We start from the raw sequence: 16,208 nt of genomic DNA on the forward strand, positions 1-16,208 counted from the left end.
GAGCCTTCTCTCAGCCTGTCCCCATAGGAGAGGTGGTCCATCACCTGATCATCTTTGTGTCCCTCCTGTGGACCCACTCCAACAGGTCCGTGTCTTCCCTGCGCTGAGGGCTGCAGAGCTGGATGCAGTACCCCTGTGGGGTCCCACCAGAGCGGAACAGAGGGGCACAGTCACCTCCCTCGCCCTGCTGGCCACGCTGCCTTTGGTGCAGCCCAGGGTACGGTCGGCTTTCTGGGCTGTGTGCACACGTTGCCAGCTCATGTCCCACCTTTTATCCGCCAGTACTGCCAAGCTCCTTCTCTGCCGGGCTGCTCTCAATCCATGCATCCCCGTTCTGCTACTCCTATCTCCTGTCCCATCAAGAGAATAAATGCCACCCACTGGATTATGATAGATGGCTCAGTATGGTCAACTGAACATTTGGTTACTAATCTTCAACATCTGCATGCATCGCTCATTCACTGTATTATTCTGAATTCACATATATTAAAAACAGATAAGAAAGATGCAGAAAAGACACTTGGTTGTCCAGCAGAAGAGAAAGTGGTGATAGTCCCAGAAGAGCTGTGACAGGAGAAGTCTTTACCAACAGTCCCAAGATATTCCTACCACACTGATGGCACAGACTGGTCTGCAAAGTGTTTCCTGCAACTCACTTAAAACAGCAGTTACAGATTAACTACAGGAAACAATAAATATACCAAATATAGGAATCACCTAGTCTTAGTGGTTATAAATATTATAATATGCTAAAAAGATTAATTGCTCCAGGGAATGGTTTTTCTATTTATGTTATCCAGAAGATTCCTCTGTATCTCTCAAGAACAATGCCACTTTATCAGAATGTAAAATGAAACCTGAGAACACACCCTGCTACTATAGCTGCATAGAGACAACAAAATATTTTAAAAAAAAAACAACCCAACCACCTCTCTTTTTTCCTTCACCTGTTGTTTTGTGGTGGTTTTTTTTCTTTGTAGGGAAGACAAAAGAAGATACATATGGAAGCAGCAAAAGAGGAGACAGAGTTAACTCCTTCACTGGGCCAGTCTCTTGACAGCTGTAGTAGAAACAGTCTCTTGCCTCTATTCTCACCAATGGCTGGGGACGTCTAGAAGGAATTATGTCCTACTTTGACTGCTTGTGGAAAGGAGGGAGGTGTAGGAGCCCTACCTTCCATCCTATCTTATGCCCCACAAAAACACCCAGTGCCCAGCCAGCCTCAGGAGCATACAGGGTCCTCACAGGCTTCCTCCAGACAGCACACACCTTCAGCTAGCCTGGATGCTCTTCTCCCCGCATCCGCAGAAGCTGCTTGCGCTTCCACAGTTGGGGTGAGCTGTCAGTAAAGGTACTGGCCCCACGTGTGGGTCCAAGTCTCATCCCTGGACTCTTGACAATGACATGTGCAGGTCTACAAGCTTCTTCTCAATTTTGGTTTTTAAAGATGATGCAAAAAGATGACCAAAACAAGGCTGGACTGTCTTCTAAAACTTAATTTCTACCCGGAAATAAGAAATAGATCAAATTTCTCTAAAAGATCACTAACAAAAACACTTCAGAGAGGTATGAATATCTAAAATACACCAGGAAAAATGCAGTGCAGAAATTATTTATTTCATGCCAGCTTAACTCTTTGACTAGATATTTTAACACACATTTCAAAAATATATCCAGTACAATAATTTAGAACACTACAGAGAAAAATTTGTAACTCAGTGAATTTCAAAACAAGGTATTATGCATACATACTTGTATCATAAGGCAAAAGAAGATAGTCTATCCATAAGCAGCACTCCTACAGCCTATCTTGATATTACACTGGACAATGAAGATCTTCTATTACTAAACCTATACTTAGAAATTAATTCCCTTATCTTCCAGTACCTCTATAGAAATAGAAGGTATTTCTATAGAAATTAATAAATTCCTACAGTGATAGCTAAGCTATCACTCTGGAACTATTATAATTCACAGGAATATGTCAAATATAACATTAACCTGAAGAAACAACTGAAGTTGCATATTATTATTGCCTGCCAATTACAACTAAAACACAGGCACACACAAAAGCATGCTGAAGAATACATACATTCCAGTGCACTTTAATAGAAACCAAGAACAAACCTGACTGGGCTCACCATATGAATGAAACAAGACACCAAATACAATGCAATGTGAACAATGACAGCAATTAATGCATTAGAAAGGGATCTATTTCAAAGTGCTTTTTTTGCTAGGAATGCCGAGTTTCTGTTAACGTAATCAAATGGTGTAGGAGTGTCTCAGCTTCAGGCTAGACTACTTCATTAGAGGCACAGCTAGTATTAGAGAAGCAGTACGTGTTCCTGCAGAGCCCATTAGGGAAAAGGAATGTAAGAGTTTCAGAAAGTGTACAAGGTTCACAAGTTAAGTTGCTCTGAAAAAACGAACCATTTTCTGAATTTTAAAGAAAAATTAAAAGCTAGGAGACTATATATATCTACACACCCTAAGTAGTGTTTTTGTTAATAATTAATATGCTTACATTTGTCTCTAATGGATATATCTGATTTCTTTAAGAAGCCTTTTCATAAAAAGCTTTCCTTCATAAAGTAATCTCTTATTTAGTATTGTAAAAGCCTCTCAGATTGCAAGTAATTACAGCAATAATTAAAATTGGAACAAAATACTGTATTTTTCACATAACATTTAGAGTATTTCAAGATAAATTTAATAAAATACAAATTACCATAAGTACAGAAAATCAGAGCAATCACTTTTTTAATACTTTCTATGTAAAAATCATTGTCATGGTTATGTTTCAAAATAGTAAGAATAAATTTTGAAAAGATCGCAGCTTTCCACCATCCCCATTAACACTGTTAATGACTATTTTACAAGTGCTTGTTTGCAAGATAAAGGCAAATTAAGTCTCATGATTTTCAGTAGTGTGAGTTACAGTAGTATGATGTTTGCTTCTTAACGTGTTGTTGTACCTAAATAAAAAAATACATCATAGTTTGCCCAAAGTGTCACTGTTAGCACAGACCAGAAGTTGCATATCTTTTACTTTCCCTCATAAAAATACTCTCACTTCACTGCCAAGAGATGCACCTTTCTTAAGCAGAGTGCAGAGGACTCACTCACAATATAAGTATCAGAATATGTATATTTTTAAATGCCTGAAAAAACAGACCTACAGATTTAGTAGGAGTAGTAAGTTTGACCAGACCTTTTGCTATCCATACTTTTTAAGAAATCTAACACTGACACACTGTTAAAGTAGCTACTGTTTTCACTCCCACTTTTCGAAGTTCATTACAACTTGCATGGATTCTTTTCACTGGTTTGAACCTCTGACATGAAGATATTCAAACATTTCTACTTAACTGGGGTGGGTTTTTTTGCGTTTTGGGGGATTTTTTTGGTGTTCACAGATGAAGAGGAAATTGTGGAAATTATGATGAAATGGAAGTATACCTTAACTGCTCAGTAATTCAGAAAGCGATATAAAAACGAAATACATTAATTGTCATTCTTTAGCTGCAAATAAATATGACTAAATAGTGACAGAATAAATACACCAACATTCAGTTCCCAAAAGCACAATTTGCAAGACAGTTATATTATATATCACCTAATATGGAGCATCAAATATGATGCAAGAACACCATTAGCCTATGGTACAGTCACTGCTTAAACATACCAAAGCTAGTTTTAACTTTTTTTACTGTAGTACTGTTAGGACTAGAGCAATAGTAGCAAAGAACTCATCAAGAGTTGCCGCAATCTGGCTGGGAATCATCACGGAATCATAAAATGGTTTGGGTTGGAAGGGACTTTTAAAGATCACCTAGTCCAACACCCTGCAATCAGCAGGGACATCTTCAACTAGATCAGGTTGCTTAGAGCCCAATCCAATCTGACCTTGAACGTTTCCAGTTCGGAGTGGGGTAAATCCTTAGGTACATAGCCCTCACACAAGTTCAGCATTACTTGTACTAGCAGTAACCAAACTAATTTAAAACTAGCTCAAGCACACAGTAAATGCTGTGCAGGCATATCCCTTATTTCCGCTATGTGCTTTTATAGCTGTCCTCCCTATTTCTTTGTTGAAAGTATTCCAGATTTAGTCAGATGAACTTGTAACTGGTGTTCAAAACACACTTTAAATTACTTGTCCTACAAATTGCACATAAATAGGGCAAGAGTATCTGCTGGTCAGCAATGAACACTATGGATGAAATCTGACTTCACTTATCAACTTCTTACTTCAAACACCCAGCGTTCAGTGAGCATGAGACACCAGGGATCTCCAAGTACAATCCAGAGGAGAATTCTTGAGATCTTCAGAGCTCAAAAAGCAACCATTGGTTACTCCACTACTCCACTGCAACATTAAAAAAAAGGTCAGTGGATTCCCACCTCACTGAGCTCAGAATTTCTATATTGGCAACTGATAGCCCACTGCCATTTATTTATTTAGCCAAGTCCTCAAATTATTCTATCTCAATGAAAACTGCGCAGAGAGCTTACACCAGGGACTAGTTACTTTGGTATATAAAATCCTGAAAGTCCTATTTGCAGCCACTCCACTAATTTTCTGAGAGGAGAAAAAACAGGCCCCGACAAGGTTCCAACTCTGAAGCCAGCAAGGGCTAGGTAAGGGTACTTCACATGCATTCAGAAAAACAAACATTCCTTCTACGACTTTTCTATTAGCACTGAATTTAGATCCCTTTGTAGTGACATTTCAAGAGTTAAATAAAGAAATTGAACCTTATTTCATCCGAAACTTTTTACAAATTAAATGAGATACAAATTTTAAAAATAGAAGTATCAAGTCTAAGAACATTCATGTGGATGCATATGCAAGAACACATACAACCCCTTTCATGTAAGGCTGAATTCAGGATAGCATTTCTAAGTAGATTTAAAATGAATAGGTGCCAACATAAAGTTGCTAAAGAACAACCCCAACAAAAAGAGTCTCATTTTCTCGAATTCCAGTCCCTGAAACAGCCGTAAAATTCTGGTCAAGCTTTTACAAAATATAAAATACCCAAATTAAAAAAAGTGTCCTCTCACAGGTAACCTGGACACTGCGTAAGCCTGAATACATGAGGGCATGGCTGTTGATCAGTGTATTCACCTAAGAACAGAACTGACAATTATCTTATGTCTGCCGATTTATTAATATTATTATTTCTATACAAATAGAGTATTTTTTCTCCTTCATAGCAACAATTCAGTGTTTTCAAACAGGCTGATTAATATATTACAAATACCACTACTGTTAGAACACATGATGTACTAAATCATAGGAGGTAGTTAGATCCCCATTAACAATTACTTCAGAAAACAAAGACTATTTTTAAAAATTACTAAAACACCTCATTCATGAAAATTTACTTTTCAGAAGAACTCATTCCTAGCTGTGTTAAGGGATGTCTGTTTTTTAAGCACAATAAAGAATTTATGATAGAAACATGTTCTCTGTCAGTTTTCAATGTAACTTTGCAATAAGCACATAAGAAACCTCCCAAGTGGTAAAGATTTAAGACAAACTGCAATAAAGCAACAATTTAAATTAACCAAATTTCCAAAGATATCATGAATTTGACCACATCTTTTACCTTATGATTACATTTGAAAATTCATTCCACTAACTACAGTTTAAAAATATATCTACACCAATGAAATTAATGTGAAGCTTTTTTACACTGTTAATAATTGGCATTTTTGAATGGCATTCAAATGAATAAGCATTATTCTTCTTGCAACGACTTACTGCAAAATACAGGCACCTTAAAAACAGATACATAATGCAACCAGGGCATCTGGGACATTAAAAGTGTTTACCATTACCTAGTCATGCTATGTATTTCCCTTCTTTTAATGAAATACTTTGCAATTTGAAGCCGTGCTTGAGGTGTGTGCAAATTATAATGTTTCAGCATTTAACTCAATTTTCACATTATATTCTTTTGCAGTTACAAAAACACTAGTGTGCCAAGATTTTCAACAGTTACAACTGTAAAAATCTTAAGCAGATGTCTTATCTTCGATAATGTATTCTTGCTATTGCACATATGCTCATATGACAGTGAAACTCTGATTCATATTCAGTTTCAACTATTTACACATGCTAAGATCATTTATCTGCATACAATGAAAAAGAAATGGCCTTTCTTGACCAATTGCTTGCTTTCTTGCTCCAAAATTTATGCCAAAAATTCACAGAATCATAGAATACCAAGTTGGAAGGGACCCCAAGAATCATCTGGTCCAACCTTTGTTGACAAAAGCACAGAATCACAGAATGGTTAGGTTTGGAAGGGACCTCTGGAGATCATCTAGTCCAACTCTCTGCTAAAGCAGATTCACCTAGAGCAGGTTGCACAGAATTGAATGCAGGGTTGTTTTGAATGTCTCCAGAGAAAGAGACTCCACACCCTCTCAGGGCAGCCTGTTCCAAGGCTCTGTCACCCTCAAAGAAAAGAAGTTCCTCCTCAGATTCAGATGGAACTTCCTGTGATGCAGTTTGTGCCCATTGCCCCTTGTCCTGTTGCTGGGCACCACTGAGAAGAGCCTGGCCCCCTCCTCTTGACACTCATCCTCAAGATATTGTATGCCTTGCTAAGATCCCCTCTCAGTCTTCTCTTCTCCAGGCTACACAGGCTCAGCGCTCTCAGCCTTTCCTCATAAGGGAGATGCTCCAGTCCTCTAATCGTCTTCATAGCCCTCCACTGGACCCTTTCCAGTAGTTCCCCGTTTCTCTTGAACTGGGGACCTCAATGTTAAAAACATCCTGTGTTGTAGAATCAACCACTTCAGTGGGGAGATTATTCCAATGGCTGATTGTTCTCACTGTGAAAAATTTTCCTCTTATGTCCAATCAGAATCTCCCAGGAGCAACCTGTACCCATTACCCGTTGTCTTTTCCATGTGACGTGACTCCTTGTAAAAAGGGAGTCTCCATCTTCTTTTTAGCCACCCTTAAACACTGGAACATGTATTTTATGATTTAATGGAAAACAGCCTGCCATTCAATCTTTCTGCTTATACAGGGTCTGATTCAAAGACCACTGAAACCAAAAGAAGCCTTTATTTAATTCAGTAGGTTTTGGACTAGGCATAAAGTTCAAATAGAAAAAATATAGAAAGTGTTTACTACAGTAATTGATATAACTGCACTTTGGATGCATTAAGATGCTCTCACAGCATTTGTAAAATACAAAAAAATTCCATCCAAAATATCCCCTTCCTAAAACTCACATTACAGTTCAAGTTGAGCCCTAGGTGTATTGATGAAGTTTATCTTCTACTAACTTAAGTAATAGTCTTCTCCTTTTGGTCATAACAAAAAAGCCCACACTGACGCACAACAATATCTACAACAGAAGAAGCACATTCTTGTCGTAAGTAGTGAAAGTTACCATACAGGTGCATTTCCAAAACAGTTGCTCCTTCATATTCTTTTTTTAAACAAAAATGGTCTTTTCTGGTTCAGCGATATATCATAAGTACACTATTTACCAAACAATGAATAGGAAATAGATATCCACCAAATCTTCAGCTTTGAGGAATTTAGACATCATCAAATATTTTGCTTCGAGACATTGACAGGTATCTTCCACCAGGCTGGTACCTGCAGAATCAATTTTAAACATGAAAAAGTATCACAGGAAATAAAAAAATGAAGACTTATGAAATCATATAATTCTCACTGCACTTTTACTCCTTAATAAATTACAGATTTTGAAGTTCTACTGAGTTCCTGTTTCCATGAAAATTTGATAGACAGTGATCAAATCTCATGTGACCAAGAAAAACAGTGATACAAATACTGGGAGTCTTAAAGAACTTTGCTTCCTGATACAAAGGAAAAGAGTTGAATGCTTTTGTTGAACAGAATGTTTTTCTCCCCACCTCCCCCCCCTTATTTTGAACAAAACAAAACAAAACCAAATGGGCAAACAACAGCATCCTAAAGTAGTTTGGGTGATTAAAAGAACATCTCATTCAGTATTCCAAAAAGAAATAGTATCAAAGAAAATTAAAAAAATGGCTGCATAATTAGTGGGAACAAAGAAGCTGCACAAATTGTTGGTCAAATGTATTTTAAAAGCATGTTTAAAGGACAAGTAAGTTTCAGTGCAAACACAGTGTACCCCCTCTGTGCAGTACTTAACAAAACCTAAACAGACACAAAGCCAGAACATAGCGTCCCTAGTGCCCTTACTGTACTAAAACGCCTGCAACTATTGCAGGAGCTATAGTTTTGAAAATCAATGTTACTCAAGCTATTTCTAAGTGAACTGAAAGTTCATATGCAATTATTCTTGATTTATTACCTCTGTGAAATGAAATGTAGGTTACTAGAGGAAATCTGAACTAAGCTCTGTGGCTTCAGATTTTCCTTTTAAAGAAAAAAGTTCAGAAAGTTTCACACTGCAAAGTTACATCGGTGCTAGAAGACTTCAGACACTGTACTTGAAAAGTATTTACTCCAAAAGAATTATATATGCATACTGCTATTTTTGTAGACTACTACCCCTTCCACACTGTGAAGTCGTCAATAGCTGACAGAACTGCTAGGCTAGTTACTCTTTAAACTCTTGTGCTTAAAAAGAACCAACTTCTGAAACAAATCAATCTGTAAAACCTGGCAGTGTCACTTAACAGCATTTTTCGCATACTTCTGAACTGTTCCCATTATAGATATAAGTCAACTGAAACAATTTATGATTTTTTATTGGATTTTTTATGATAGTTTCAGATGAAAAATAATGTAAACTGTACCTTTTTGTCAGGGAATTGAAAGTTATTTCTATTAAAAGCTTCACCTCATAACTACTTAGATAAAAAAAGCACCCATTAAATGCATTACTTGTTTCTTCAATATAAGCAGAGCTTAGCAGTCACATAAGATACTCTATTTCACAACTAAGTAAATCTGGAGTTGCAGTCACACAGAATTACAGATTTCTCTATCATGGACAGAGCTACACTGTGCAGGACTGGGACTTTTTGTTCAATTAATTCAGTTTTTAACTTACTCCAGTAGTTCCAAGATTTGATTCCAGGTGTATTCCTGCAACTACTGGTCCTGTAATACTCTGTTTTCTCTGTTGCAGCCCTTTATGATGGTTTTTATACAGGGAAATCAACTAAGATTTCTAAAGTAGGTAATTCTCCAGTGTTCTGGGTTTATACGTAGTATTTTTCAGATTACACCGACATATGAATTTATATTCAACTCAAATCTTACCCAAACATTTCTAAAAAAACTGAAAACCCTTCAGGTTTCAACTGGTTTTAAAACAGAAAAGGAGAAGGAAGAAAGGAAAAGAGTTATGTGACACGATACATTTTTTTTAAAAAGTCTATTAATATAAAACCATCTGATACAGCTGTTGTAAGCCAGAAGACAGTATCATTTAATTGCAAATAACACAGAAGACTCCTCACCTTCCCGAGTCCGATTCAAGAGGGTCATCATTAATTGACTCAGCATTAAAATCCAAAGGCTCTGCATCCTGGAGGAGTTCTATTCTATCCCTTTCAGTCTTACCATTTGATCGGGTATACTTTGATAGTGCTGAATAGGTAAAAGGAAGGAAAGACATTGATTTGGTCTATGAATGCCTTGGAGTGTGTAAAGACATCAAACTTAAAAGACCAGAATCATAACTTGCTACTATCTCATCCAAAATAGAAGTGCAAGGATTTAGAGGAGATTCAATATTAAACCAAATCTGGCTACATGCTTGGATATGTAGTATTCCATTTTTGTATCTCCACTGCAATGCAACTAAAATTTTTCTTTTGCCCCTCAAATAGGATGAGGTCTAATTTGCAAAGAATAACAAAAAACCCCAAAACAAACAACAACAAAAAATAATTTATATGCAAACTTTACTACTAAATCTACCAATCATCCATTCATCTTCCCAACTTCCCACTTTAACTAAAGCTAGCTGGAGGTTTTTTGGTTTTGTTTTGTGTTTTTGTTGGTTTGTTTTTTTTTAAAGAGGCAATGCCATGACTTAATGCAATACAGTTGTTTTGCAGTTCACTCTGCAACCTTCAGTAGGCCAGACCTACAGCTTGTTTTGGTGCTGGAATGCTACACGTTCTTATGGTTAATGTTAAAATATAATTTCATACAATTTCAGTTATTCTACCAGTTATTCAATTCTGAAAAATTGGGTTTCTGAGTTTGTGATATGTTATTTGCTTTACATTTGTTGGTTGTCTATCCAGTTATTCCATTATTTCAGTCTGAGGGAGTTCATTTGCAATTAGAAGAGGTATATTTTAAGATTTTAAACTCTCAACTTCAAGACACAACCTATATAACATCTCTTTCCTGACAACTGCTACTCTAATTGCAGTAATTACATGTCCCATAAGAAGACCAAGTAATTGAGACTAGTCAGAATCTCCAACCTCAACTAGCTGAAGTGCTGAAGATGGGAAAAAACACAGCACTCTTTTCAGGTGTCTTTAATGGGCAAGGTGGCACTGTGCCACAGAAGGGCACATCATCTAAGACAAAAAGGAGCACTTTTGAAGCTACTCACATAGCAAGTATTGTGGAGACAAGATATTAAAAAAACAAAACAAAACCAACTCCCCTCAAAACCCACAAAGCTTACGTCTATTGGTATTGGTCTCTGAGAAGCTGGATTCTTTTTGGTCTGTGTGCACAACTCTGTTTCTAGTGGAATCGTCTCTATTTCCATACCGCTCCTTCCATTCCTGGAAAAATTACAAAAAAAAAAAAAACATAAGCTGTGAAGAAAATGCATATGTCGAATGAACAAATATTTCAGAACCACAATTTAGAGCTCATTGGTCAGTAGCATCAGACTATGAAAGCAATACTTTGAAAATGTTCCTGTTCAGTATCTTGACACAGGAAGAACTTTTGTTTTGTTTTAAAATCAAGATTTTAAATCCCTTTTTTTTTTAATCAAAATTTAAAATCCCTTCACTAAACCACTAACTCTGTTCTTTAGAAAAAAGACTGGCAGAAAACCAACTATATATTAAATCTGCACTCAAAGCGACTGCTCCAAGGTGAGAACGCTGCTTTTCTTGATTTCTACTTCCACCTAGCGGTAGAATGGAAAAATAACCAGATGCAGAGAGCACCAAAAAGCACTTGGACATTCCATGTTTACTAAACTTGTTCTGCTGTCTTTCAATTCCATCATGTTTTAGTACGTTAACATTTTCTAACTTCACATCTCAACATAAACTTTTCCCTATTGCTCCAATAACTTTAATATGCTTCAGATTCATATCTACACCTCAGATTACGGACTGGTAGGAACTGGTATGCTCAAAGTTACTGTGCTAATTTATGCCATATGTTACAAGTTTAAGCTGTAGAAGGATCAAACCTTTAGTCATGATCCAGTAAAATGTAACACTGAAAAGCCCCAAGAGTGTCAAGAACAAATGCGCAAACTGCAAGAATAGGTAACATCTCAAATAGTTGTTGAACTGCTGTTGAACTGAAATTGCTGCTTAATGTCAGATCATTTCAGTGTACACTAAATGCAACATGCATTTGCTACTATTTTGTTTCACAAAACACTCGAAATAAAATGTTCTAAAATTCTGAGATAAGGGGTAGAGAGTTACAAGAAAGGTCTATGCAGTAGTGGCTGTCATGTGAAATTACACTATCCCCGAGCTTGAAAAGCAAAGAGGTTTTAGTTCCGGTATTATCTTGCTTTTCTGCAGATACTGGCTTTTGCTTCCTTTAGTCAGCTTGGTTTTTTGCACACAACCTTTTGATTTCTCTCTTTGATTGTGACTTTCTATACTAAATTCCAAATGTTATAAATTAATGAAAAACTAAAGCCATAGTTAACTGAAGCTGCTCAAAATGAATCTGCCTGAATTATTTTTTATTCAGATAACTGCCTTCATAAATCTTTCAATTCAGTATGCACTCAAAGCACAATTTGAATCAAAGATCTCTGTTCCTCAGTGGTAACAGTATTAATTCTGCCTTAAATGTAAATCTCTCGTCTCAAAAAAATAAATGGGTAGGTTTGGGAGAGGCATATACAGTCCCCATTTCAGTGAATATGACACTGCAAATGCAGTTATTACCAGCACAGCAGCATCAACGTAAGAGCCTGATAATAAACCATTTCAGATTATTCTGCACCCTAGAAAGCTGGACCCTTTTTAATACTCATTACACCTACTGGCATACACTATTATCACAGCACACTGAGTAACAAAAGTGTCCAAGTAGTGTGACCACAAGCACCCTCTTATCCTTTAAAATTAGAACAGAAATTATGTTTTTTCCTGTCAGCCAAGACTATTCCACAAGTTTAAACTGATTCCATCAATTAATGGGGACTTACTTTTTTGTTAAATATAGCACACAATTAAATAGCAATGGCAAATCCTATCAGATATTGTAGTATATTAATATTACAATTAGCTACAACAATCTCATACCCTTCTTCTGTTTTCACCTTCTTCCTGCCTTTGTCGTTTCCTTTTCTCTATAGATAAAAAACAATTGTGTGAGCTCCATACAAGAAAAATCATTACCAGTATTTTTTTTTCAACAATGAAAAACTTAAGTTAACTAGTAAAGATACTTATTGAAATAGATGGCTCAAATAAATAAAACCAAAAGATAATGCTGTTTGTCTATCATTATGGAGTTTTCCATTAAAATAAACTCATAATGATGATAGCTTGAGTCAAGGCTGAACATCTAGGTATCAGGTGGCAAAGCAAAAAAAAACCTCTTAGAAATACTTGGAAAAAGCATGACACTAAGAAGAAACTTGAGCATTACTCAACCAAAATCTTGCTGAAGTTCTGTGACGCCCAAAGTATAAGCCAAATAGTGTGTGTCAAAATCTGCTACTGAGCTGCAAGTGTAACATCACAGTATCGAAGAAATAGTAACCTCTTGTTGAAGAGAATGAGAGACATTCCTCTTTCTCCAAATAAGAAACACTACTACTCTAAGTAAATCTAGCTTTTGTTTTTCATAAACTATGAAAGGAGACTTGAAGTGTTCCATAATACAGCATTGTATCCAGAGATTTTTATTTCTAAATATTTACTTAAGAACCCTGACAGCTTTCAACAAATTTTATGAAACATTTTCAATAAAAACATTATAAAAACCCCAAAGTTCTCCAAAACAATAGATAATTGCAGCTCTACAGAACATGCTTTCTGTGATAAAACATAGTTGAAACAGTAAAAAAATCCTAAAGGAAATGACAGAATTTGGCCAGCTCAGTCAACACACCTACACAAAGAAAGATTAAAATGGATACAGACAATTGATGATACAGACAATTTAAGTCCTAACTGTCCTTTATGACAGATTACAAAAAATCTGCTCACGTATTATTAGATTAGTAATGACCTCAAAGGAGCACCACTTCAATGAACTGTAAAATATTTAGAAACATCTAAAATTCAGATACTGGATGAGTAAAACTGATACTTCATTTAAGATGTCAATGAAGTCCAGCGCTGTTTGTACAGCAACTACAAGGCTGTAAGTCTATTGCACTTTGTGCAGTAGACTGCCTCAGTACAGTTGTCAAAACATTGACAAGCTATATGCCTTTTTTTTGTGTGTGCAACATTTCAGACAAGTTTAATGCAACAACATATTATATTCTGTAGGAAGACTAGGATAAAGGATGTAACTTACCTCTTCTGATTAGTTCTTTTCCTTCATCAATCAAATCAGAAGTCATTTCACTATCCCCCATGAACTGCTGGAATCCCAAAAGATTCAAACAACGAGTTCCTAAACTGGTAAAAGCAGGACAAGCAATTCAATCCCTTTGTTAATTTACAATGACTAGTTAAAATATATTACAATGCAAAATGTAGAACAAATTATTTAGAAATGTATGAGCAATTCAAGTTAAAAAATCAATACTAAAGAGAAGACAGATTATTATGCTGAGAAATCAGGAAATTCAGAACAGTGACATGGTCCTAAATCCAACTGGAAGTGCTCGAATAATCCTATTCAAACTGAGCACTAAAACTGTTTATAGTCTGAGAGTAGTGTAAATGACTTAAGACAATTGCTCGAAATGTTCTTAGATACAATAGAATTTATACATATGATATCTCACTGGCTCTTCTTTGCCGGAAGACAATTACTATAAAAATTCTGCCTATTATTATTTCTGTGGTTTTGAAACAGTAAACACAAGAAAGCCACCTTCATCTCAGGTTTCACTCAGGAGAAATGTCTGGCATCCTCTTTAAGCTGTACGGATGCTGGCTGCCATTTCAGATACCCATTAGGCAGCAGTCAGATAATAAACTTGCTCCATCTTTTTTAAGTCCTGGAACTAGATAGCATGGAACCACTTTCACCTTTTCAACGTCATACCAGGCAACACAAAACTGCTGGTTTTGTTATTGTTTTCCTCTCTCCAAAGTACAGCATCACTATCATGTTCAAAGTTGGCTTCATTGTATATTGATGCTGAGATGTTTTATTCCTATACTAATCTGAACTTTAAGACTTCTGGATCAAACAAGGGAGACAGCTTCCCTTGATAGATTTTAATTAAACATCCAGTTTTGCATCTATCTGATTTATTAGAGGGCATTAAAGTTAATGTAAAAGAACTTCCTCTCCTTGAGTTTCTTTTCTTCCTTTTCAGTACGGCATTAAAGACTCAGGATCATCATGGATGAGAATTCACACCAACTATTTTCTTGTCATTGCCTTTCCTGTTCAGTGGTGGGGTTCTTTTGTCCCCACCACGAGTTTTGTCACCCAAGCTAAAGGTAAGCAGGGAAAACCTAGGCCTGGATCCTTGTTGCCTCACTATCTATGGATGTACGCAGAGTATTAATGGACATTCGAGGCATTTAACTAATTCTACATGACTCAAAACACATACATTGCTTCTGATTGAATGGTGATGCAAAATTGACGAAGTGCACATAACATAAATGTAGCCAAGCAAGGTCAGACCAAAATATCTCTTACAGTGGTCAAAAGCAGATTTTTTGAAATGTAAGGATAAAGCACGCACGTTAACAGTATTTTCTGCAGTTACCCTTCCAGCCTTCAACAAATTGTGGCTTAGGGAAACAAGATTAACACACTATACTTCTGAACTGAAGTCTGGTGATGGATCAGAAATTTGTTATGAGTCTGTCAGAAAGTTCACTACCTGAAGTTTCTACTAATGCTTCTTAGTTTATTAGAAAACCTTGCTGAAAACATAGCTTCCTCACAGTAATTTTTATCTCAAAAGCAGAATCTAAATATTCATGGCCTCCAAAGTTTGAACAGATCAGACCTCAAAATCTAGGAATGAAGTTTAATAGGGAAAAACAACCTCACAATTCAGTTATGTGTTCATACAATTGGTAACCTTTAAATGTACACATTTCACATATATAAATAGCAATTTATTGCTTTATTTTTTGCAGTTATTAATATGTCACAACTCAACTGCTGGAAAAGGAGAAGTGAACCTCTTCCTGATTGCTGAAACTAGTACTATTAATGTAAAGAAATGTGGAGGTTCTATCTGGTAAATACTTACCTAAAGTATGTGGCAATACAGAGAATGACAACAAGCATTGGGTAATATATATAGAATCCATCTGCAATGAAGGACAGGACTCTCATGGATCCCATTATCTGAAAGAAAAAAATCCACATGGAGAAACTAATCAGCTATATTCTACATATATCCATAAAGGTTATGTCATTTCACCATTTTCAGTCCACAACACACAAACACACAATCCTTTACAGTTACTGAAACACAGGTAAATATTATCATCCAGATCTAATTCAGACAGTTGACCCAGAATAACCAGATACAGAGGCTGCCTCTAACAGTGTATCAGCTCATAGGTTTCTAAGATGCTAGATGTTGCTGTCTCACCTAATCCAGAGCCAGTTCAAATCTGGTGGATCTTTTCATCTGCTGTGAAAGGAGTCTCTGGACAATACTAAGAATCTACTTGCTAGCAACAAACATGTAAGATGTAACTTGCTATCCTACAGAAACTGGTTTTTCAGTAAAACCAAACTCACTAGTTTTCAGTGGCAAGTTAGATTTGCTCCCAAACTATAAAGATGTTCCATATGCTAAAGCCAGTGGAAACCAAAGCTATTAGGAAGTGAAGAACAACCTGAACTTTTGAGGATAATACTTTACTTTCTT

The 16,208-nt window shown here is 36.3% G+C and overlaps 1 protein-coding gene across 2 annotated transcripts in view; it reads right to left on the reverse strand.

Moving 5' to 3' along the window:
* Positions 1–1,596: 1,596 nt before the first annotated feature.
* Positions 1,597–16,208, reverse strand: part of LMBRD2 (LMBR1 domain containing 2) — a 45,661-nt gene continuing 31,049 nt past the window's right edge. For both annotated transcript variants that reach the window (XM_055699696.1, XM_055699695.1), the window contains 6 exons: positions 15,579–15,676; positions 13,706–13,809; positions 12,478–12,524; positions 10,647–10,749; positions 9,457–9,586; positions 1,597–7,633 (listed from right to left, as the gene is read on the reverse strand). In XM_055699696.1, the coding sequence (XP_055555671.1) occupies positions 7,573–7,633; positions 9,457–9,586; positions 10,647–10,749; positions 12,478–12,524; positions 13,706–13,809; positions 15,579–15,676 (543 nt within the window). In that variant the 3' untranslated portion in view covers positions 1,597–7,572. The remainder of the gene's footprint in view (positions 7,634–9,456; positions 9,587–10,646; positions 10,750–12,477; positions 12,525–13,705; positions 13,810–15,578; positions 15,677–16,208) is intronic.

The sequence above is a fragment of the Falco cherrug genome, chromosome Z (assembly GCF_023634085.1).
Source record: "Falco cherrug isolate bFalChe1 chromosome Z, bFalChe1.pri, whole genome shotgun sequence".
In the NCBI taxonomy this organism is placed as follows: domain Eukaryota; kingdom Metazoa; phylum Chordata; class Aves; order Falconiformes; family Falconidae; genus Falco; species Falco cherrug.